A 24,259-nucleotide genomic window follows, 5' to 3' on the forward strand; every position below is an offset into this window, starting at 1 on the left:
CAGCTGGAGCTAGCCAGGCTGTAAGAGTAGCCAGCACTGCTGACTTCAGCTCGGTCATGACTGAGAGCAGGATGGCCTCCACAAGGCGGACGACAGTGAGATACCCACGGCGCTCGGCTCCTGGTGGACCGCCTGAGCGGCGCCTTGGCAGCTCTTGTGTTGTCTGACTGTTGAGAATGATGCCCTCTATCGTGCCATTTAATCATTTAGGCTTAAGTGCTTTGAAAGGGTCCACAAAAAATCACCTTTTAATTAATAAAACAGCAATACAAATACATGAGTTATTCTAAAATGATGTTTTTGTTCCACCTCAGAATGTGTGTTTTATAGAGAGGGTTGAAGATTCTTAATTGTATTTTTCTCCATCCCAACTCTTTTGCTAATTCTAAATTAATTTCCATTTTCTGATGATGGCAGGAGACAGTGTGGTTTATGCTGAGAGTAACTGCCCAGAAGGAAATGAGGCCAACCCCCAGCGCTTTACAATTGTCACTTCAGTTAGAAGTTGGTGATCAAGTCAAGAGAAATGTCACATATCTGTGCTTCATACTTTTAAGGACTGTAGAACGTTTCATATCACTAGTATTTCTAGGCCCTGTTATCTGGGATTGAGGCACATATTGGTGCAGAAACTGATACTCTTGTTGACCACAGTTTTGTTAGCTCCGTGACATTGCTGCATACTAGCATTATTTACACAGCATAGTGTTCTTGCTTTCAAATGACAGAGTCTTTAAGTGGATTTCACTAGAAGAGACTTGCCTCTAGTCACCCGCCTCCCCCCGCCACCAAATTCTTTGTGTGCCCTTTGGCAACTTTTTTGTACCCTTCAAGGCCTTGGTTTCTTCTGTAAGATAAATGGGTTAGACCGGAGGGGCTCTAGAAGGTGAGTGTACTCAGGATTCTCTCGTCTTTACCTAGTACTATTCCTCTCTCGGTGTATACTCTGTCAATATGATGTGAAAGGTCCATATTCTGTGTCTTTGCAGTCATAGTAATGCTGGCCTGCTTTGGTCTCTGTTTAGGTCGCATCTGCTCTGGAAAAGTGGAAGACAGCTATCCGCGAGGCTCAGACTTTTTCCAGAATGCATGTTCTACTTGGGATGCTTGATGCCTGTATCAAATGGGATATGTCAGCTGAAAATGCTCGATGCAAAGTTTGTCGAAAGAAAGGTATATTTAAATCAGAAAGAAAGGTATATTTAAGTCAGAGTGGCTTACCTGAGTATATTAGGCGCTTGGGCTTCCATTTCCAAGTTCTTTTCTCCACTAAAGAGTTCTGTGCACACAGTTTTAGATGTGGGGGGACAGATTTCACCTTCTGAAAGTTCATAAAATGCTGGTCTTTAAAGTCGCATGCCCACAAATCAGAGCAGTCCCTTTGTGCCTCAGTTTGGAGTATAAAATAACAGTTGATCTTGCCAAGCTTTAAGTTTTCTCTAGGGAGCAAAATTAGTGAGTGAAGTGAAGTCGCTCAGTCGCGTCCGACTCTTTGTTACCCCATGGACTGTAGCCTACCAGGCTCCTCCATTCATGGGATTTTCCAGGCAAGAGTACTGGAGTGGGTTGCTATTTCCTTCTCCAGGGGATCTTCCTGACCCAAGGATTGAACCCAGGTCTAGTTTAACCCAAATTTAAAATCTCTGAATTTTGTTCATCTGTAGTGCTGTGGGTGCTGCCAGTAGAGGGCAGTATTTGAACGCCATGAAGAAGGAAGTTTGGATTATCTATGTTGGACTCCTGCAGATCGAAGCATGTGGGACTATTAAACGCTGGAGCTTTTAGGAGCCCCATTATGTTCTAAAAGCCCCTCAGTGATTGACTTCTCAGTGGCTAAAGCTGTTGTGTGACAGGTTAGGATATACTTCCCAAGGATGAAAAGACCTCTCTAAAATCATTTAGTTGCTCTAAAAACTGAAGGTTGGAGAAGGGAAACGATCATTTAAATTGGGTTGGTGTGTTTTCAAATGTAAGGAAACCAAACCATAATAGATGCCAACTGGGACACATTTGTCTGGTCGGGGCAGAGGAAGGAGGGCAGAAAGGTATACTTTGTCAGGGGTTCATTTCTTAGTGGGAGAGGGGCAGTGAAATCTCCAGCCAGTGCTTGAGTTTTTGATGCCTCCTAGTGAATGTTAACCGTCTCTTCTAGCCCTGAGTCAATTTGGGGATGTAAGTTAGAAGCCCCAAACCCTAAATTACCTATAGCTTAGTTAATACTGCATTTCTTTTCAGAAGATGACTGTGCTCTTTAAAATGGGGTAGCACTGCGCTAGAAAGTTTCTTCTTCTGTCGGGTTGATTGAGGCTGGCAGCTCCTCCTTACAAGTCACTGACTGTGGCCGTGCTCCCAACGTGCTGTACATGTTTATCTCCTTGCAGGTGAAGATGACAAGCTGATCTTATGTGACGAGTGTAATAAAGCCTTCCACCTGTTCTGTCTGAGGCCGGCCCTCTATGAAGTACCAGATGGTGAGTGGCAGTGCCCAGCTTGCCAGCCTGCTACTGCCAGGCGCAACTCCCGTGGCAGGTGAGAATTTCTTCTTCTTTTAAAAACAAATAAATTGATAAGTAGCTGTTGTACTTGAGCATCGTTATTCAGACTGAATGATGCTGGGGAGCTTTAAGTTTATCTTTTGTGTGCAGAGCCCTCTTATTTAAGGTACTACAGTGGGTGGGGGAGTGGTGCTCAAAGGGCTCCGATTTAATTTTAGCTCATTGTTGACATTTCTAGTTTTCATTACCAGCTATGTTTTATATTTTCTTGGTCATCTCTTCGTTTCAAATAACATATCTCCCTCTGTCTTTTACTTCTACTTTGCCCACTTCTTAATTTCTGATGACTTCTGCAGCTGCCCGCTGCTAGAAATCATGAAACTCATTTCCTTCCTTACCTGTACCTCTTCTTTTCCTTCCTTAGCATGGTTAGAATTTTGGCCTCAGCTTGGCCATCTTCCTCTCCCGTCTCTGTATTGCCGAATGTTACCAGTTCAGTGTCTAGATGTCTGCGAGTCAGCCTCCTGCTGTCCTACGGCCCTCCTGAATTGCTCATCTGGCCTCCTCCACTGGCTTCTCAACTCCGGACCTCATATCTTCCCCCTCTTCTCCTTCCAGCTTTGTGGTGATACCAGAATGCTTTACAAAAGACAGAGATTTGCTTACGTCACTATCCTCTTGAAACACTGTGGTCTTCCCACTGCCTCTAGAATGAAGCCCAGACTCCCTAGAGTAACTTTTGAGACTCTTCTTACACAGCACTAGCTTACGATTTTATGAACCCTTGTTCCCATCTTGTGTGCTCCTTACAGACCGCTTATTGGGTATCCTTGCCTCTGGTGTCTTCTTCCCAGCGGGCATAGTCCCTGGCCCCAGAACTCCTACCTGGCTAAACTGCCCGCCGCCTACCTAAAGTTTCACTGCTTTCTGGAAGCATCCTTACATCCTTAGGATTAACTATTCCTCCTCTGTGTTCCAACTCGGCTTCTGATGTCTGTGAAGTGGAATACTGGTGCATCTTGCCTTTCTGCTCAGTTTTTCCGCAGCCCGCTGCCTTCCTGTGAGAGCGTTGGTGTGCGGAGAGTAGCGGAGGCGCTCTGTCCTTCACCCTCACCAGGGAGGCCGATCACAGGGCCTTGTAAAGAGGAGGCGCCTGATACCTGCCGAAGTTAACGCTGTTGTTTTCCACGTTGAAGTTTGAGGTTGTGAAAGAGCAGCATGCAGGCACTCTGGCTTGTGTCTCTTTGAAAGGACAGAGCTGTTTGATCCCAGCCCTGCCTGACAGCATTACTCGGTTATATCTCACTCCATTCCAGCTACACTTAGAGAGGGGAGGCCGCCTCTTGGAATCGGTGGGGCTTTGGACCAGCTGTTCTGAGCTGGGATTACCAGTGCTTTGATGTTACGGTCATCTGCAAGCTGTTTCAGCTCCTGGAAGGGGGCATCCAGGTGGAGTAACACCTGTCTGGGCTGTTTATCCTTTCAGTCCACCCCAGCACTGGGGACAGCTTTTCTACCTGAAATGTTACATTATCTGGCTCTTCTGTGAGACAAAAGGAGAGGTTTTATGTGTTCAGGGGTGGGGTTGCATTTGGGTCTTGGTTTTTTGTTGCCGTCGTGTTTCAGCCACTGTGTTTGGGGCCTGGCAGAGGAGACGTGCGGTTAAAGCTTGCGTTTCCATTCTGCTTCCTGTGCCCTGGCCTCGATTCAGGTTCCCTCCCCTTATCGTGAAATCTGTCTAGTCCGTGAAGAGGGAAAGGTTGCCACGATTTATGTGGGACTTTACCTGTCTTTGGACCACTTTGGCCTGGATCCATGGTCTCTACAAGTATTTTCTCCCACAGGAATTATACTGAAGAGTCTGCCTCTGAGGACAGCGAAGATGACGAGAGCGATGAAGAGGAAGAGGAGGAGGAGGAGGAGGAAGAGGATTATGAGGTGGCTGGTTTGCGACGTGAGTATTCGGTTTGCTTTTGTAGTTAACCTCACTGTCTTCTAACCTGACCTGGCACGACTGGGTTGGTAAGAGATGCCCAACAACACCAGCGTGCCATTTTCCGTGTTGTGGCAGTGGGCTGACTCTGCTGCCATGTTTTAAATGGGTTTTCAAGATGCCAGTTAACTGCCTAGTAGGAGGTTGGGTGGCTTGGTCTCAGAGCATCAAATTGTGGCCGAGCTACTTGGTCCACGATTTGGTGGAGTTCAGGCCCCAGGTGTGTTTGCGATAGGTCTGCTGGTTCTGAGCCCCTGCGTGTGAGGCTGCGGTAGCGAGGGTCCAGGCCCACTGCTGTCTCTTGCATTCTTCTGGCCTCTGGTGCAGTGTTCCTTTGAGAGAAGCTATTTTTTCTCTGGTTACAGTGATTTGTCTCTTCCCAGTAGTGTGTAGGGCTGCAGATGTGCTAGTCTGAAAAGAGGAGACTTTCCGCGTGGTCTGGGCATCGTTGTCAGGAGGCTCGGCTGTTTGCACTGGGCGTCAGCAGGGAAGGGCTCGTCGTTACTCTCACCTTGGTAACTCATTCTCTCACGTCCGTTCTTCAGGAGGCTTTGAGAGTTGGTCATTTTTATTGGTTAAACCGCTAAGTCTACAGTCTAGCCTTTTAACAGGCAGCCTTTCCTGCAAAATACACCTTTCTTTGTAGGCTATACAACTACAAGATTTTGATGAGCTTTTGAAGAGAGGAACAGTTCCCATGCTCATACTTGGCGCTGGGAGAGAGGGCTTGCGTGCCAGACCCAGTCCTGACTGTATCAGTGCTGCCGAAACCCGAGGGCTCTGCGCTTGTGCCCCTGACCTCCGTCTGCCCTGACACTGCAGGGGATTAGTTTGGGACATCTGCATTTCTCTCGTTCCTCTAGGGCTCCTCTTGTTTGCTCACACGGCATGACTTTTCAGGTATCGGAGGGAAGGAGACTAGGGGTCTGTGAGCCTGCATTACAGAGAAGGCCGAGGACTGCCCAGGTCATGATTTGGATGCTTTGTTGTCTGTGAACAGATTCTGGATGTAACCATGTGCTGATTTTGTTTATTTTCCAAGTAATGATTTCTTTCCACTTTGAAGTTATTGCTCTTTCCAAGGACTTGTTCCCGCTCCAGGTTTCTAGGACCTCTTCTCCTGAAAGGATCCAGGAAGCTTTTGGTGCTTCAGAGCCTCTTGCCTGCTCTGCCTTTTAGGGCACAAAGATGTGGTTCCCTGGTGCAGTTCAAGGTCCTCGGCTGCTGGCTGTTCGTGTATCCTGCGTTTCATCCTTGGCATTAGCTTCTTACTCTCTTCCTTGCCTAGTCTCAGAACTTACAAAACCTAAGAGTGTCGGTGAAGTGTCCTCTTGGTCTAGAAGTAGAATATAAAACATAGGTTATTGGTTCCCTGCATCCCCGCCTCTGTGTGCCCCTAGCTCTGGTCCAGTGCCCCTCCCCATTTTCCAGGGAAGTGTTTGCTTAGTGGAGCAGCCTTGAGCCAAATGGGGCTTTGTTTCTCGGGGACATACTGAGAGATGCTGGCCACGCGACATTGAGCGCCTGTTGTAAACAGAGAAATGGGCAGTCTTGTGCCTTAGTAGTTTCTCTTCTGTCTCGGGGGGTCCTGGACAGGGCTCTGGTGGAAGTGGCCTGGCCTACTACTGTCTGTGCTTTTTAGAAATCAAAGCCTTAAATTGGATTCAGTGAGGAAGACTTCACATAAGCATCAGCTTTTCTCTGAGCAGACTGTGGTAGTGAATACAGGATAACTCTGGGAATTAGGAAACAGGATCTGTTCCACACTCAGATTCCATCTCTCATGTAATACATGCGTTCTCAGGCTGAGCTTGGGCTGAAGGAATTCTAGGCAGACCCATCAGCAAATGGCTTTGTCTCTCGAGTGAGTCAGTTTACAATTGACTCCTTCCAGCCCTCTTTCCCTGTGGATGGGGTGGGGACAGAGGATGCATGTACCAAAGGAACTGGCTTTCTAAATAGACTCTTCAAAGGTCTTGGGCAGTTGATGAAAGGTATCCATCCATTCGTCATCTGCTGCCACTGCCCTTGACATGCCCTGTGAGGTCAGAGAGCAGGAGACGATGGCACGAGCACCACCCCCCCAAACCTGGGGAGGTCACCGCTCTGCTCATCCAGAGCATCACCCCTTCCGTGGGCATGCTCCCTTCATCCTCAGTTCTTCTCTGAACGCATGTGTTTAATTTCAGTGAGACCACGCAGGACTGTCCGGGGCAAGCAGGGTGTCATCCCTCCTACAGCGCGGCCCGGCCGACGGCCAGGCAAGAAGCCGCATCCCACCAGGAGGGCTCGGCCGAAGGCTCCACCTGCGGACGACACAGAGGTGGACGAGCTGGTAAGAATCACTTTTCCTCCGCGCTCTAGCATCTCAGATTCGTACCCCCGACTCCAGCGTCAGGAATTCACCAGGCAACAGGTGGAGCCGCCCCTCTGCTCCCCACCACCCCCCACTCTGGAGATTGATGAGGCAGATGGATGGCCATGTAGGCAGACGGGGCAGCAGGCCCCCGGGAGCAGCTATGCCTGGCATTCCACTGCTGCAGCCTGCAAACATCTCCTCTAGTTAACGGGCAGCCTGCGACTCGTTAAGGACTTTAAAATAGTATCCATGTGTCTCCCGCGGCTCAGCGGGGCTGGGTCTCTGTGGTGGGAATGTCAGCAATGTTGGAGCCTCGCTCACTTGGGGCTTTTGCCGACAGTTGTCATGGGAGGGACGCACCCTCCCCTCCGCTCCTCAGCCAGTGTGATCTTAGTAGTCTTGCTTTGGATTTCACTTGAGTTTTAAAGAACAAAAAGCTTGACAGATCAAATTGGAGGTGGGCTGGGGGCATTAAAGCAAGCCATCAGGACGCTCAGCGGGCACCGTGAGCACCCTTCCTGTAGGCCTGGCCCCAATCCCTTCAACTCTGTGCTCCTGGCTGGGAGTCACGCCTATTCCCGCCACCTGGAGAGGCGGCCTGCCCCTTTCTCTTTAGCCTCTTAGCGGCTTCTCAGGGGAGAGCCCAGGAAAAGAACTGTACCTCTTACTTTTCTTCCCTCAGACATCCCCACCCCCACAAAATTGACTGCAGGTGGTCCCCATAACCTGCCTGGCATTCTGCAGTTGCTTGTTTAAACTCATCCACGGCGTGACCGTAATCCCAGGTCCAGCTGCTCTCAGAGGGCTAGCTTCCTGGGGACAGTGGCCCTCTCGCTGGCCCTGGCAGGACTGCTGGGACCCAGCCACTGCTGCCTGTCCTCTGCTTTGATCACTGTCCACCCGGGGGGAGGCAGGTGGGCTGATGCCCGCCGGCTCAGAGCGCTCCCTAGATGGAAGTCAGATGATCTTGACCATCTTCTCTGTTCCAAGAAGATAGCTAACCTTGACTCTCTGCTTTTTAAGCAGATACAGAGACACTTACAGTGCCTCCTGTCCTGTCTCCTCTGCTCTCAGCCCTGCGGTAACTTGTCTTTTTTCTTTGGCTCCAGGTACTGCAGACCAAACGGAGCTCCCGGAGGCAAAGCCTGGAGCTGCAGAAGTGTGAAGAGATCCTCCACAAGATAGTGAAATACCGCTTCAGCTGGCCCTTCAGGTGAGCTGGGGCTCAGGGGAGCGGCCCAGCCTTGCAGCTGAGCCCCTGGGACACATCTCAGTGGCGGGCGGGGAAGTGAGCTTCCAGACTGGCGGAAGTCCACTCTGAGCACAAGTGAATACCCCCGCTCTGCCTTCCTGCTGGTGGGCTGGGCTCGGCATTCCGGTGAGACATGTGATGATGTCCATCGTTTGATAACCAGGTTTCTGTCTGGTTCAAGGCTGCACTGACCTCTCCATTTGGTTCTTCTCCCAGGGAGCCCGTGACCAGAGATGAGGCTGAGGACTACTATGACATCATTACCCACCCCATGGACTTGCAGACAATGCAGAGCAAATGTTCCTGTGGGGGCTACCGCTCTGTGCAGGAGTTTCTTGCTGACATGAAGCAAGTGTTTACCAACGCTGAGCTTTACAACTGCCGGGGCAGCCACGTGCTGAGCTGCATGGTGAAGACGGAACAGTGTCTGGTGGCTCTGTTGCATAAACACCTTCCTGGCCACCCGTATGTCCGTAGGAAACGCAAGAAGTTTCCCGACCGGCTTGCTGAAGACGAGGGGGACAGTGAGCCAGAGCCCATTGGACAGTCCAGGGGACGAAGACAGAAGAAGTAGAGAGGCAGGGCCCTGGTAAGGGAGCTGAGGTCGGGGGGGACTCGAGGGAGAGAGCAGGGGAGGGGGGAGGGAGGCGAGAGAGGAAGCTGGAGAAGGACGTGGACGGGAGGAGGTCACGGGGAGCCCGGGAATGCCTGTCACCCGAGCTCGCACGCATCTCCAGAACTCTCCGTGGGCCTTAATCAGGCAGCGCACTTTGGAGAGCCTCTTGCTGGGTCGGTGGTCTTTGCCCAGAAATGCTGTGGGGAGAGGTGGCCTTAATCCCCCTTCTTGAGGGTTTCCAGGAGGAGTCCAAGTCTTTTCTCGTGAACCCAGTTCCTCTTCTTTCTTCTTTGCTAAGGTCCCTCCCACTTTGGCCGCCACAGCAGTGCCAAGCCCTCTGGTCTCCAGGGGAGGGATTACTCTATTACGTAGAAGGATGAAGGGTAATCAGGCCAACTGGGGAGGTAGTGTCGATTTTTTAAATCTATATTTATACACAGTCCTGTTTCTTCAAGCCCATGCTGTCTCTCCGTCCCGCCCTCCCGCCCTCTCAGCTGACAGTATCAGTGAGTGCCATACAGAGTTCTGTATTCACCAGCATCATGAGACAGTTGTGGTCTGTTGAGTTGATCTTGGCAGAGTAAAGGGACATGTCCTACAGCCATTCCTGAGTACCCCTCCCCTTCTTTGTGACAGCTCTCGCCCCGCCCCTGGCCCCCTGAAACAAAACCTAAGGCACTTCACTCAGAGCCTGGAGCCCTGCTTGTAACCATGTGTATAACCTTTCCTTTGATGGGTCTGGCAGAGGGGTGTTGGAGCCCAGCCCACCCACACACCAGACAAGCTCTTAGGGGAGCAGAAGAAAAGCAGGAAGAATTTAAATGTTTAATTTTTTTTAATTGACTTTTCTAGTTATGAAAGGTTGCTTGTTTCAGCAGTGATATTGTATAAAGAACATCTGTAAAAAGATCTGTCGTCTCGCTTTGGCACATGTACAGTACGGTTTCTATGATAACGTGCTTGCTTTCCTTTGCCCGGTCTCCTCCCTCAGCCTGCCCTCTCTCCTCTGGAGCAGGTGGGCTGGGGCTCCTCGGCCGGCGGTGGGGACCACCTGCTCGTGGACGCTCCCTCGGCCGCTCTGACGGCCGCCTCCGCCGCCTCCGTGTGCAGCGCCCCTGCCGCGCTCCTCTGGCCTCAGGCTTCGACCTGAGAACCCGAATCTCAGCGCCGTGTTGGGCTCGGGGGCGGAGGGCAGCAGGGGGCTCTGTGGCCCTTCCCGCGGTGAATCTCGCGCTATAGTCGTCACATTCAGGCCACCTTTGTAGTCTTCTTTCCCTTTTATGGCAGATTTTGATAAAAAAACGCAGAACAGGGTTTAATTTTCTTTTCTGTCAACTTTGAATTTGGAAAACGTGAGCACCTAAGCGCTTCGGGACCGATTCAAATGAAGGGAAAAGAAGTCCACCAAGGGGACTGCAGCTCGCGGAACTAAAGCCTGTTAAAGTGAAATGTCCAGGTGTGGTCCCCATGCCTGGGCCGCCTCGGGGTTTGCCCCAGGGGCTGCCGGCTGGGCTCCCCCGGGCTGGGAGGCAGCGCTGACGTTGCAGCATCACAGCCCCGCGCCAGCACCTTCCTGCCTCTCGCCCTAGAGCCAGTCTGTTTGTTCACAGTGAGAATTCTGTGTTCCCACTTCAGTGACACCTCAGTTACTTGTTTTTTAAAGTGTCTTTAAGGAGGAAGGCCCCCATTAAAGGGTAAACTTGTAATAAATTGGACTTTCAAATAAACATTATGTACTTGTGTTTATAAAGAAGTGACAACTCTGGTGAATTTTTCTTTGTGCTCTTGGAGGTCTCAGTGGATAGTATGTCCTGAGCGCGTTTTCCCTTGGACTCTTCGAGGCCGTTTTTCAGGAGAGGACCTCTGGGTTACAGGCTTTTTGACCACAGGTCAGATCCATCTACTGCATTTCTTTGCTTCCAGCACAGCCTTCTGCTGCCCTGGGCAATCGCAGCCGTGGCCTTTAGGCCTCTCCTGGCCTTGTCTCTATTTCAAACCCCTACCCCACCCCCACCCCCCACCCAGTCCTGTTGGAAACTTCTGGGAATTAGAAGAAAGTAATTTTTTTAAGGCTTCACTGTGGGAATTTGTGGTCATTCAGGACTTAATTTTGGGGAAGCTTTGGATATTTTACAACAGTTTTCAAGGAAAACTTGAAACATGCACAGCAGAATTACAACAAATTCCCCCTACTCAGCTTCAGCAGTTCCACTGTGTAGCCAGTCTGGTCTTACTGATGCCTTCACTTATATTTTACGCGGGAGCCTTTCTTTAGTCAGACTGGTTGATTGGAGTGGGTCACTGCTGGCTGGCAACCTGCCTGTGGAACCCCGGGGTTTCATAGGGCGTGATCCCAGTGACAGCAGCGAGACCACCAGTTCCCGACCGCTGCGCCGGGGACGGCAGAAGGTAAAAACAGGGCGAAATCCGAGGAGAAACCTAAGCGCTGGGTGTGGGTTCTGCCGTTGACTGCCTCTGTGGCCTTGGTGAGCGTGGGCAGTGAGCCAGGCCTGAGCACTGGGGGATTCTCAGTCCCACAGGGAGGAAGTGGTTTGCCCCAAGGTCAGGCTGGATTTGAGCAGCCCTCAGGCTCTGGAGGAGCTGTGCTACCTGTGAGCGGTCCCTGCAGCCCCAGCTCACCCGCATCTGTGAAGTCCTGCTCCTGGGGTGGCTTCTTAGGCCACACGAGGACAGCGCCTCGGGCCCCGTCACCTCACCCGGGGTGTGTGTCCTGATCCTAGTCCACCAGCCCAGCCCATCCGCCCTAGCAGGCTGTGACCTTGGGGGAAATCAAGCCTGACTTGGCTCCACTACTGCAAATGGAGACAAGATGACTTTTTTCCTGAAGACAGGGGTCTGGCCATTACTCTGGCAATCAAGGGAGACCTCTCCCTCGTCTTGCCTACTTGTCTTTCTCCTCAAATCCTGTCTCCTGGGCAGGGGACAGTCAGGTAGCAGCGAGTTGGTGGCTGGATTCCAAAGCAGCTACTCCGGGCAGTGCTTCACTAGGGGACCAGGCCCCCACCGCCCTGAGAGCCAGGGTCCCCTCAGCAGGATACCGAGGCCGGCGCTCAAACCTGGTAGGAGGTCACTCATTGCTCCCCCTGCCCAGGACACCCAAGCCTTTTCACACCAGGACTGCTGGGCGCGTCCTCCTCCCGAGGGCCTGAGCAGGGAGTGGGGCAGCTGCTGACCCCCAGGACCTCTCAGTCTGACCTCAGTCAAGATTCCCCCTGCTGACTCCAGGCAATTTCGCGTTGTTTCCCTGGAACTTCTGCTGCCTGCCATCTGGGCTCAAAAGTTCCGTTAAGGACAAACTCAGGCTTGGCTGGTGTGGACACGCGCATAGACGTGCTGCTCTGAGGGGCCCTGTGTGGGGCTGCCAGGCCCCTGAGGGAAGTGGCAGAGACACGCAGTGCACAGGTTGGAGGGTGATGGCTTCTGAGGCACTTCTCTTGGGCTCGAGTCTCTTGGGGGTGGGGAGAGGTCCCACTGTGGGGCAGGTTCCTCTGGATGAATTTGCCCTAGGTTGTTAACACCCACCGTGTCCATCTCACCCCACGGCCCGGTGGAATCCATGGTGTGAAGTCACAGCAGCTCTGGAGGCCAGTCTCCCTGGCTGTGTGCTCCTGAGCCAGCCAAGGCCTTCAGGCACTGCCCTTGTCTGAAAAATGGACAGGGGAGGATGAGATGGAGGGCTTCTGTAAAAGGGCTTGAATCAAATGTTTCCTTCGTCTCTGTCCTTCAGGGTCTGGGACTTCTCATTAGTGTCGCCCCAAGCTCCCAGGCTGAGAAGCCCTAGCTGCCAAGGCCTGCCCTCCCCTCCCTCCTTCCTGGGTCCTGGCCTCTGTGAATCATCTTAGCCTCAAAGCAAAGCTCCCTTGGGGTCCGTCCTGGTTACACTGCCTCCCCTTCCGGTCCCAGTTGTCCTGGAAGTCAGTCTTGTTTCCACTGAGCAGGACACAGCCAAGTGCCCTCCACCCGCTGTGTCCACTGACTGGCAAGGGATTGGGTGATCCGGTGCCACTCCTGATGCTCGCCCTGCCCTCCACCCTTGGCCCATACACATCACTTGCCTTTCTCCTCCCATTTCCAGAATCATCCTGTGGCTTCTGCCCCCGCCCGAGTGCAGGCCTGTGAGCCTAACCCAGTGCAGCCACAGCCCCTCGCTCCCAGCTTGGGCCCCCTCACCTGCAATAAGCTCATTCTGTTTCTCAGTCATAGGCCCTCCCTGGAAAAGTTGCAATGTTTGGGTCACTTGACTTTGCTGGTCAAAGCAGACATGAGGACTTAGCTGTCCGTGCTCTATGAGAACGGAAGGACGGGGGTGGGGAGGATTCCACCTGCAAGAATCATAGTATTAAGGGTTGCAAAATCCCCTTAGGGGTCAGTGCTGTTCCTTGCAGGGAGGGACCGCCCTCTCTCCATCTCTTGAGGGAGCTGACACCATCTGTTTGATCTCTACTTGATGTCTGTCTTGTTCCTGTGATTGGTGGTTGGGGCAGGAAGGGCTCTGGCCCGAGAGGCCCTGGGTTTGGGGGCTTGGTTCTACTGTATGAAGCAGTTGGCCTTGGGCTCCCCTTGACTGGCAGCGGGCTGGACCCCGGGGCCTCCCGTCCCCCGGCTGGAGTCACAGCGGCCACAGCCCAGCCTAAGACGGGACCAGGGTTTCTGGGATGGCCACACTTGGAGGTAGCGCAGGTCCCGGCAGCCCCAGGGCCGCCCCGGCACGTAGGTCAGCGCAGCACCTCTTCCTCTCCGGGTTCGTGATCGTGGGAGCTACTTGTGGAGGGAGCCACGCGCACACACCTGCCCCGTTTCTCACTGCTGTGCTCAGCACCTCCAGTCTTTCCACAGCCCTTTAGAAGCTGGGGACCCAATCCCCACCCTCCTCGAGGGCTGTCTCTGTGCCCGTGTCTGCTCCCAAGATGCCCATAGATGTCCAAGAGTCCAGCCCCATCTCCACCCAGAAGGACGGGGGTTGCGGGGGGGCTGCCCTGACAGGCCCCAAGGAGTGAGCGGCCACATGAGCGGCAGTGAGGGCAGTCTGGGGCCCCGGCCCTCAGGCGCGGGGAAAGAACAGAGGGCCCAGCCAGCCAGTGGGAGCAGACACAGAGCCTCCGAGGGAGCCTTAGAGAAAGGCTGATGCTCTCATTTTTTATGCAAGTCGAGGAAAGCACTCTTACCCACAGCTCCCAAACAGGCCAGACTCACTGGGGCCAGAGTGGGGCGTGTCATCCCAGGGGATTCCCTGACTGCTCCCAGCAGACATCCCCGTCTCACTCTGGGAAGCAGGAACCCAGGGCTCAGACAGGCAAGCGGGCCACCGAACGGAGCCAAGGGGAGCACACACCCACCGCAGAATCCGGGGTTCCTGCAAAACACAGCTGTTTCCCCGGCGGGGTGTTCCCCTGATTGATGGAAAGCCAGAAGGCCCACTCCCAGCTCCGCTCACAGGGAAAGGCTCCCCCAGGGCCCTCACCGTCCTACCGTCCCCCTTTCCAGTCCACAGAAGACGCAGCACTGCCACACGGGGGTTTATTCCAGTCACAGCTTCCAGAGAAACTCCACAATAAATTACATCATTAAATAAACTGCTGGGCCACACCCCCTTCTGCCCCTCCTCCTCTCCACGTGCCCCCCCAGGTCCCGGTGGGGACTCAGCCAGGCCCAGCCCCTTGCACTAGGCAGCAGGGGAGTAGCCTCAGTGGGTCCCAACGAGTGAGGGTTGAAGGAGGCTCCTGCCCTGCTCCTCGGCCCCTCACACTCACTTGCCTGACCTTGACAGCTGGGCAGCTGCTAGTCAGCTGTCTCCTCTGGAGGGGGTGGCGAGGAGGGGGCCACAGCCGCCCCACGCAGGCCTGTGTCCCTAGAGGTGTGTAGGGTTCTCCAGAGAAGGATCTGTCTTAGTCATGTGCAAGACCACAGTGGGGGCCTTATAGTGGCCGTGGCTGCCCCGGCCATAGCCCCCGGGGGCCCGGCAGGCCTTTGCCCGGGCCCGGCCAGCTGCCATCTTGCGGTGGCACAGGCTCTGCCAGGTCTGGAAAGTCTTGGAGCTCCACACCCAGACGCCGCTGGTGATGCCCACCACGAGCGACATGAAGATTTTGAGCATAAAGACAGCCACGGTGGGCACCGAGCCCCCTTGCAGTGAGCAGTCCCTCCGGCCGCCGGGCATGGGGGCCACCGAGCAGGCCTGCTCTGTGGCCCGCAGGCGCCAGAAGTCCATGTTGAGGCGTTCGTAGACATAGCACACAATGACGCAGGTGGCAGGCACGGTATAAAGGATGGAGAAGACCCCAATCTTGACCATGAGCTTCTCAAGCTTCTCCGTGTTGGTGCCCCCGGTCTTCATGATCTTGCGGATGTGGAAGAGGGCCACGAAGCCAGTCAGGAGGAAGCTCGTGCCCAGCACCAGGTAGCAGGACAGGGGCACCAGCACGAAGCCCGTGAGCGCCGCTGCGTCCATACTGGCCACGTAACAGAGCCCGGTCAGCTCATCCCCCGCCACCTTGCGCAGCGTCAGGATAACAATGGTCTTGAGGGCTGGCAGGCCCCAGGCTGCCATGTGGAAGTAGCTGCCATGGGCCTCGATGGCCTCGTGGCCCCACTTCTTGCCTGCGGCCAGGAACCAGGTGAGGGTCAGCACCACCCACCAGAGCGAGCTGGCCATGCCGAAGTAGTAGAGCAGCAGGAAGACGAGGGTGCAGCCCGTGTTCTCCAGGCCCTCCTGGATCACGTAGAGCGCACCCGCCTCCTGGTCGCAGGCCACGCTCTGGGCCCCAGCCACCGCCCGGATCAGGAAGGCCAGCGAGTAGACGTTGTAGCACATGGAGAGGAAGATGATGGGGCGCTCCGGGTACTGGAAGCGGTGCGGCTCCAGCAGGAAGGTGAGCACGGTGAAGGCGGTGGAGAAGAAGCACAGCGCTGACCACACGGCCATCCAGACCAACGCGAAGTCCTTGTCGCGCCGCGACCAGAACACCTCGACGCCTGGCCCGCAGCGCGGCGCGCACGAGCGGCTCTTCTCCACGTACTGGAACTTCTCCGGGTTCTCGCAGGTGCCGCCGGCGCCCGGGAGGGCGTCGCCGGGGGGCCGCGCGGGCCGCGGCGCCACGGGCAGCATGCCCAGGCCCTTGTGGGGCTCGGTGGGGCCGGCCGTGGCGTTCTCCGGCGCCTCCATGCAGAGCGCGTGCGGGTCATTGCGCGTGGGCAGCCGGGCGCAGTCCAGCGAGTCCGGCCAGCCGAAGTTGAACTGCTCCATGATGGGCGCGCAGCGCAGGCGCGCCTGCTCGCACATGGGCCGGCAGGCGGGGATGGGCGTCGAGACCTGGTCGGTGCACATGGGCGCGTAGAGCGAGCACAGAAAGAAGCGCAGGTGGCTGTGACAGCCGTACTGCACCAGCGGCGCGAACTCGGCCAGCTCGGCGGCCGCCTCGCCCTGCGACGTGTGGCCCAGCAGGTTGGGCATGCGGGTCAGGTTGTAGCCGATGCCGCGGCACATGGGGATCTCCACCACCTGGCACGGCGCCGGCCCGCGCCCGCGCTCCGGGTCGAAGCGGCCGATCTCCAGCGCCGCGCCGCCCGCAGCCAGCAGCTGCCACAGCAGCAGCGCCCGGCGGAGCGGCGGCACGGCCATCCCGGGCGGTCCCGGCCGAGGGCGGGGAGGGCGGCCCCGCCTCACTCGGGCCGCGCCGTCCGGCGCCCCCGTGCCCGCTCGCCACGTCGCGGGGTGCGGGCCATAGCGGAGCCGGCCGCGTGTGTCCCTGCGCGGCCGGGCGCCCTGGGCAGCGCGTGGGGAAGCCGCCTGAGGGAAAGGAGGCGCCGAGCCGCCACCGCCGCCGCCGCCGCCGCCGCCGCCGCTACTCGAACGGCCGCGGAGTGGGAGCAGGCGCCGCCTCCCGGGGCCGCGGCTACAAGCCTCGGGGCGGGGCGCCTGGCGGACACGCCCAGGGGCGGGGCCTCCGCGCGTCCCCGGAACGCCCCCCGGCGGGCTTTAAAGGCGCCGCGCCTCGCAGCTGCGCTGCACTGCAGGACCAACCCGGGCGCGGTCTGGCGGGGTGGGGTATACGAGTAGTGACCTCGTCTGCCCGCTCACAGACGGTTCTCCCCTTTCTGAGGGGTTGCAGCCCAACCTCTCTCCGGGACAGGACAGTCAGCCGGAGGATTTCCCTGCCCCCCGTACCGCGTCACCTATGTTCTTCCCCAGGCGGGACCACTTCTAAGGCTTCCACGCCTGGGACGCCTCGACCTTGGACTCTGGGACAGTTCGAGCGCAGCCTCTCCGCCTCTTCACTAGTTGCGTGTAGCTCTGGGCTCTTCGCTTTGAGCCTGTTTTCGTTTCTGTAAAACAGGCAGATAATCCCGTCAAAATGAATTCACCTGTGGCTCGCGCGGGCTGCTTACCCGTCACGCTGCGCACTTGAGCTCATGGCCTCTTCGCAATCCACCTGCCCCCTTGACACCTCGGGACCGCCTGAAAACCCAGCCTCCTTCTGCCCCCTCCCCTCCTCTGCACCCCCTTGGTACACGGTCTCCGCTAAGAACTCCTCTCTGCCCAGGAAGCCTGCCGCTTTCACCATCCCCCTCCCGCGAGCCCCCTGCTTCCTGCTGCGCCTGCAGAGTAAGGGGCCAGGTACGGTGACAGCCATGGAACATTTCAGTTCAGCTCACACCCTCCTCACCTGACAGCTGTCAGGATGCTACCAGACTATTACTCAGTCTGCTTCCATGGCGGCACCTGAACAGGAGGAGGAGAGAGGCCTGTTCTTCCCTTTGCACAGATGGAACCATCAAGGCAGTCCTAGGCTCACCCTGCCAATAACAGGTGACAGTGAGTGTGTGGGGTCTGAGGCTGTGACCCCTGAGCTGCCCACATAACCCCCCTCATCCCCACTCAGGTCGGGAAGGTGTTTCTAAGAGGCTGGGATTGCCGGGGGCTTCCTGGGGCCCCAGAGGCCCTCTGCCCTCCCACCTCTGCCCAGCCAGGGCTCCACCACGGTTCCCAGGTAGCTTTGTGGGTGAAACCCAAGTCCCATCCGGGAGGCCACCCAAGGGGCCCTGTTCTGGTCTGGAGCTCCCTTAGAAACTGCCTCCCTCCTCCTGGCCCACCCCCGTCTGCCCTCACCCATTTGGCCTAGATGTACCTGGAAGACTCAGATTCCACGTGAGCTCTTGGCATAGGTCCAGCCCTAGCAGCTGCTCAGGGATGCTCAGTGGATGAAGGGCTGAGGGAGAGACCTGCGCTGCAGGGGGCCTAGGAAACTGGTCAAAGACCTAAGGTGAGCCAGGTGGGCCCAGGGCCAGGTGTTTTACACAGTGAACTTTTAAACTCTCATAACAGCCCTGCAAGGAATTCTGTGCCCATTTTACAGAGGAGAAATTGAGGTTCAGAAAACTCAAGACATTTGCCTGGGAATACACAGTTCACAAGGGTCAGGGTCGGCATTCAGGCTCTTCCACTGCATAAGGCTGCCTGTCGCCACCAGCATGAGGGCACCTCCCTGACTGGCCCTGCCTGGCCAACACTGCCCTGCTGGAGAGCTGGCACGTGAGGGGGTTTGTGCAGCAAGGAGCCGGGGCAGCAGCCGTAACCAGTGCCCCGGGAGCGGCGCTGGAGCAGGGAAGGGAGGAGGAGGATCCGAGAGGTTGGGACTCCGTGGAGATGCAGCAAGCCCTGTTCTCAGTATGAGATGCGTCCTTGGCCCACCTGGGCTGTGACAGCTGAAGTGGCAAGCTCCTGATCGCCCCAAAGAGGCAGCACAGGAATAGGGTAACTTTGAAACAAGGACCTGACTTTGACGCCCTAGTCAAGGAGGTTCCCAAAATGCCACTGACAACTTCCTGTAGCCCACGGTGAAGGCCATGCCCCTGGAGTTGGCAGCAAGAGCTTTTCCAGGTATAGCCCCCACCTACCTCTTCCTCTCCTGCCATGCCTAACTCCTTGGAACCCAGGCCACGTCATGCCTTCAATCTCCCTGGCCCAAAGGCCCTTTTCTGCTCTGTTGGGCACACCGGCCTCCTGGGGCAGACCCCAGCTCTCGAGGACAGGGCTGGAGGCTCTGCTCTGCGGGCCAGAGTCCTGGCCCACTCACCGTTGCCACTTGTCCACTCACGTGCTGTTAGCCTTCCGTTCATCCCCCACTCTGCCCCAATGCCAGCAGCTGCTCAAGGACCCTGGGGACACTTTATTTTTCTCTGTGTCTTGCCCCAAGGAGACACAGATGCATGGATGAGAGTGGTGCATGGGCTGAGCCCCCACCTCACAGGGTCTGTAGGAAGCAGGGGCTTTGGAGCTGCCCCGCTGCAGGCAGCTGGGTTGAGAGGCAGAGAAGGCTGGAGGCTTCCCCCTGCTACGACTGGTCTGGGATCCAGGTTTTTTTGTGTGCCTCTGCCCCCAACCAGGGTAAAGAAGAGGCCAGGGGCCCTTCCTCTGGCAGACATAGTGGGGAGGATGCCCCCGGAGCCATGGGATGCCAGGCTTGTCACCATGACAACAGCTGCTCCTGGGAAGCCAGAGGTGGGGGGGAGTGGTGGAAACGCCCCTCCCCCATGCAGATGCTGCCTGGGAGAGAAGAGGCCTCTTGGGCCGCCTGCCCACCCACCCTGCTTTGTCACCCGATCCCCCTCTTTACAAAGGCAGAACAATACGCCAGGCACTCACTGAAAAGGAGACTATGAGGAGGACTGGAGGGGACCAGGAGGAGGGTGATTGCCATCAGTGCCCACCCCCGCCCCCGCTCCCTGGGCAGAGGGGGCCAGAGTCGGTGAGGTGGGAACAGACCCCCTTCTCACTCCTCCTCCTGGGGGAGAACGCTCCCTTCCTGGGGGCTCTTGGCTGTGAGCCAATGAGCTGCCCTGCCTAAGTGGGAGGGGACACCCTCCTGACCTGTGTCCCCCACCCCAGCCCTCTAGTCTTCCCACACTCCAGGAGGCCCTTCCTACCACATCTTCCCTGATCACAGCCATCACACCCACACTGGACACATCCTGACCCTTCCCCAACTTGACTCTGACATGCCTCCTCCTGCCCTATGGCCTTGGTGCCTGCTTCCATGCCTGCCGCCACCATACCATGCCTGTCTCCCCACAAACCTGGGAGGCTCTGGAGGTCAGTGGGCTGGGCGGGCCCTGCTCCTGGGTGTCTTGCTGCCTAGCCTAGAGGAGGCGCCCGTAAATGTTTGTTGAATGAAAAGGATGTCATGAAGAAGAGGTGGCCAGAGATCCTTCTGGAAGAGGCTGCATGCAAGTGGAGCCTGAAGTTGGGGAAGGATAGGACCCTGGGAGACAGAGTCGTCTGTGTGAGGAAGCAGGAACCAGGAGGAGGGCCATCCCGCACCTCCTCCAGTGCCCGGGACATCCCCAGAGGGGCTGCTGATGGTGATGAGGGGCCCAGAGGGTGCAACACTGGCGCACATCTGCTCCTGGAGGTGGGGGGAGCGAGGGGAGTGACGCCGCAGCCCGGGCAGACAGCAGTGGGCGCCAGCATGTGTGTGTGCTGGGCGTGCGGGCCTGGGGCAAGTTAACTGTGTGTGCACACACTCACCCAGGCCCAGGGCAAGCTCCAGCCCTGGATCTGACTCAGGGTCCCTTTATTAGGAGGTCAAGGGCTGGACTAGACTGTTCCATTCTTACTAAAGAAGCATTTTAAAAATTTCCATAACTAATTCCCTTGAACCCTTGCCCTCAGGTCATCAGTATCAGGGGTTGAAGTACCTCTTGCTGAATTTCCAAAAGAAACAAACAGAGGGCTTTCCTGGGAGCTGAGTGGTAAAGAATCCACCTACGGGGAACACAAGTTTGATCTCTGGTCCAGGAAGACCCCACGTGCTGCAGAGCGACTAAGCCTGTGCGCCACAACTACTGAGACTGGGCTCTAGAGCCCGGGAACAGCAACTGCTGAACCCATACGCTGCAGCTACTGAAGCCCGAATGCCCTGGGCCCGTGCTCCGCAGCAAGAGAAGCCACTGCAGTGAGAAGCCCGAGCACCTCAACTAGAGAACAGCCTCCTCTCTCTGTAACTAGAGAAATGCCCACACAGCAACAAAGACCCAGTACAGTCAAAAATAAATAAATAAAATTATTTTAGAAAGCAACAGACCACACAGCTCAATTAAAAAAAAAAAAAAAGCCCAACCAAAAAATGGGCAGAAGATCTAAATAGACATTTCTCCAAAGAAGATACACAGATACAGGGTCTTTTCAAATGAATCAGCTCTTCGCATCAGGTGGCCAGAGTATTGGAGTTTCAGCTTCAACACCAGTCCTTCCAATGAACACCCAGGACTGATTTCCTTTAGGATGGACTGGTTGGATCTGCTTGCAGTCCAAGGGACTCTCAAGAGTCTTCTCCAACACCACAGTTCAAAAGTATCAATTTTTCGGCGCTTAGCTTTCTTTATAGTCCAACTCTCATATCCATACATGGTTACTGGAAAAACCATAGCCTTGACTAGACAGACCTTTGTTGGCAAAGTAATGTCTCTGCTTTTTAATATGCTGTCTAGGTTGGTCATAACTTTCCTTCCCAAGGAGTAGGTGTCTTAATTTCATGGCTGCAGTCACCATCTGCAATGATTTTGGAGCCCAAAATAATAAAGTCTGCCACTGTTTCCACTGTTTCCCCATCTATTTGCCATGAAGTGATGGGACCGGGTGCCATGATTTTAGTTTTCTGAATGTTGAGCTTTAAGCCAACTTTTTCATTTCCTTTTTCACTTTCATCAAGAGGCTGTTTAGTTCTTCTTCACCTTCTGTCATAAGGGTGGTGTCATCTGCATATCTGAGGTTATTGATATTTCTCCTGACAATCTTGATTCCAGCTTGTGCTTCATCCGGCCCAGCGTTTCTCATGATATACTGTGCATATAAGTTAAATAAGCAGGTTGACAATATACAACCTTGACGTACTCCTTCTCCTATTTGGAACCAGTCTGTTGTTCCGTGTCCAGTTCTAACTGGTGCTTCCTGCCCTGCATACAGGTTTCTTAAGAGGCAGGTCAGGTGGTCCGGTATGCCTATCTCTTTCAGAATTTTCCACAGTTTATTGTGATCCACACAGTCAAAGGCTTTGGCATAGTCAATAAAGCAGAAATAGATGTTTTTCTGGAACTCTCTTGCTTTTTCAATGATCCAGTGGATGTTGGCAATTTGATCTCTGGTTCCTCTGCCTTTTCTAAAACCAGTTTGAACATCTGAAAGTTCATGGTTCATGTATTGTTGAAGTCTGGCTTGGAGAATTTTGAGCATTACTTTACTAGCGTGTGAGATGAGTGCAACTGTGCGGTAGTTTGAGCCTTCTTTAGCACTGGAATGAAAACTGACCTCCAGTCCTGTGGCCACTGCTGAGTTTTCCAAATTTGCTGGCATATTGAGTGCAGCACTTTCACAGCATCATCTTTTAAGATTTGAAATAGGTCAACTGGAATTCCATCACCTCCACTAGCTATAACTATAGCTATATAACTAGCTATAGCTAAAACTATAGGTATATAGTTATCTATATAACGGAATCACTGTGTTTCACACCTGAAATGAACACAACATTATAAATGAACTATACTTCAATTAAAAAAAAAGTTCAGGCATCTCTTCTGATACTTTTTTCTAGACTTTACAAACACAAATATACATGGTGCAGTCTTTTCCGATCTTTTCTTTTATTGAAAGTGAATTAATATTGTACATTTTATATCTTATTTTTCTCACCCAAGAATCTATCATGGAGAAATGGGTGATACGATAAGAAGTGCAGTAAAATAAAGGTAGAATCTCATGGTGGGCATTCAAGTGTTCACTATGAACGTTGTTTAAATTTTCTGTATATTTTTACATTTTTTTGCAATAAAATATCTGAAAAATAATTTCTCATGAATGTCTTTCCAGGTCAACACACAAGATCCACCCCATCGTTTTTAGTAGTTTTTCTGATTTCCACGGTGTGGGTTTATTATGAAGAATTCAGCCAGTCCCCCTGTGAATAGATAATTAGGTTGTTGCTGTTACAATCTCAACGTGGGAAAATGTATCTAGAGTCAGGATCTGCAAACTGGCCCATAGTCTAAATCTGGCCTGCTGTCTGTTTTTATAAATAAAATTTTATTGGAATATAGCCACACTCATTGGTTTATGTAGACTCTATAGTTGATTTCCGGTTACACCTGCGGAGTTGAGGAGTTATGATAAGAGACCAAATGGCCCCAAAGCCAAAAACATTTATTACCTTTACAGAAAACAAACCCCGGACCTGAGCGTACTTGTGCTTTTATTTGCATAGCATAGTCTGAGAATTCAATGGGTCAATGGGTCTTTGAATTGTTTTACAACATTACTGAGGTGCACTTTCCCTGGTGGCTCAGATGGTAAAGAATCTGCCTGCAATGCAGGAGACCGGGGTTCAGTCCTGGATCGGGAAGATCCCTGGAGAAGGAAATAGTAACCCACTTCAGCATATTTGCTGGGAGAATTCCATGGACAGGAGGAGACTGGTGGGCTACAGTCCATGGGGTCATAAAGAGTCGGACACGACTGAGCAACTAACACTTATTAGCTTACACATATTTAACATGTGCAATTAGCTTGCACATATTTAAAGTGTTCAACTGGATGAGGTTTTTTTTTTCCAATTTGATGAGTTTTGATATAAGGATATCTTTGGGAAATCATCACAATTGATCCAGATAATCATTATCTTCTACTGTGAAGTAGTACATAGCTGTGAAGCAGTACATTATTAATAAAACATTGTGCATGTGTGTTAGTTGCTTAGTCGGGTCCATCTCTTTGCCACCCCCTTGACTGTAGCCCACCAGGCTCCTCTGTCTGTGCGACTCTCCAGGCAAGAATACTGGAGTGGGTTGCTATTTCCTTCTCCAGGGGATTGTCCCGACCAGGGATTAAACCCGGGTCTCTTGCATTGCACGTAGATTCTTTACCATCTGAGCTACAGGGAAGTCCCTAATAAAATGTTAATAACTGGTATATGTATTAATATATGGCCAGTATAGTATGACATGAGCTTAAGAAAACTACCATTTATTAAGTATTAATTTACATCTCGATTTAATCCTTGTAACACCTCATGAAGTGGTTACTATCCCAAATGTCAGATGAGGAAACAGGCTTAGAAAGGATGGAAGAAACTTGCTTCAGGCAAGTGACAGCATTGGATTAAAAATTTAAAAATCACATTCTTCCCCTCCAAAAGTTTTTTGTCCCCTCCCTCACATCTCCAGGTGGCCACAAACTGCTGTCACTACAGATTAGTCTGCATTTAGTTGCTATAAGTGGAAGGTTAGCATGACGCTATGGGAATCTGGAACAGGAAACGTTAATTGGGCACCTCCTTTGTGCCCTCAGCACAGACTGGGCTGGGCTCTGGGCGCTCGAGGTGAAGCTGCCCTCTGCGTGGCCATCACTCTGGGGTCAGCTGGTGTCCGTGACTAGAGAGAAGCCGGGGGCGGGCATCACATAGCCCGGGGGGTGGCTGGCAGGAGACGGGGGTGTTCCAGACAGAGGGAACAGCCTTTGCAAAAGCTTCGGAGA

At 53.9% G+C, this 24,259-nt stretch overlaps 2 protein-coding genes across 2 annotated transcripts in view; one reads left to right on the forward strand and one right to left on the reverse strand.

The window, feature by feature from the left end:
- Positions 1 to 10,468, forward strand: part of BAZ1B (bromodomain adjacent to zinc finger domain 1B) — a 54,242-nt gene extending 43,774 nt beyond the window's left edge. The window contains exons 14-19 of the mRNA XM_043454958.1: positions 1,026 to 1,173; positions 2,382 to 2,529; positions 4,340 to 4,449; positions 6,678 to 6,823; positions 7,957 to 8,060; positions 8,316 to 10,468. Of these exons, the coding sequence (XP_043310893.1) occupies positions 1,026 to 1,173; positions 2,382 to 2,529; positions 4,340 to 4,449; positions 6,678 to 6,823; positions 7,957 to 8,060; positions 8,316 to 8,673 (1,014 nt within the window). The 3' untranslated portion in view covers positions 8,674 to 10,468. The remainder of the gene's footprint in view (positions 1 to 1,025; positions 1,174 to 2,381; positions 2,530 to 4,339; positions 4,450 to 6,677; positions 6,824 to 7,956; positions 8,061 to 8,315) is intronic.
- A 137-nt stretch (positions 10,469 to 10,605) lies between these two features.
- On the reverse strand, positions 10,606 to 16,611 carry FZD9 (frizzled class receptor 9). The gene is made up of 2 exons (XM_043454959.1): positions 12,907 to 16,611; positions 10,606 to 12,379 (listed from the first exon to the last, which is right to left on the reverse strand). Exon 1 carries the CDS (start codon positions 16,352 to 16,354, stop codon positions 14,585 to 14,587), a length of 1,770 nt encoding a protein of 589 aa, XP_043310894.1. The 5' UTR covers positions 16,355 to 16,611; the 3' UTR covers positions 10,606 to 12,379; positions 12,907 to 14,584.
- Between the last annotated feature and the right edge of the window lie 7,648 nt (positions 16,612 to 24,259).

The sequence above is a fragment of the Cervus canadensis genome, chromosome 32 (assembly GCF_019320065.1).
Source record: "Cervus canadensis isolate Bull #8, Minnesota chromosome 32, ASM1932006v1, whole genome shotgun sequence".
Classification (NCBI taxonomy): domain Eukaryota; kingdom Metazoa; phylum Chordata; class Mammalia; order Artiodactyla; family Cervidae; genus Cervus; species Cervus canadensis.

Bases quoted from the DNA above. Each gene is read 5' to 3' on its own strand.
- FZD9 (XM_043454959.1), bottom strand. From the start codon at position 16,354: ATGGCCGTGCCGCCGCTCCGCCGGGCGCTGCTGCTGTGGCAGCTGCTG.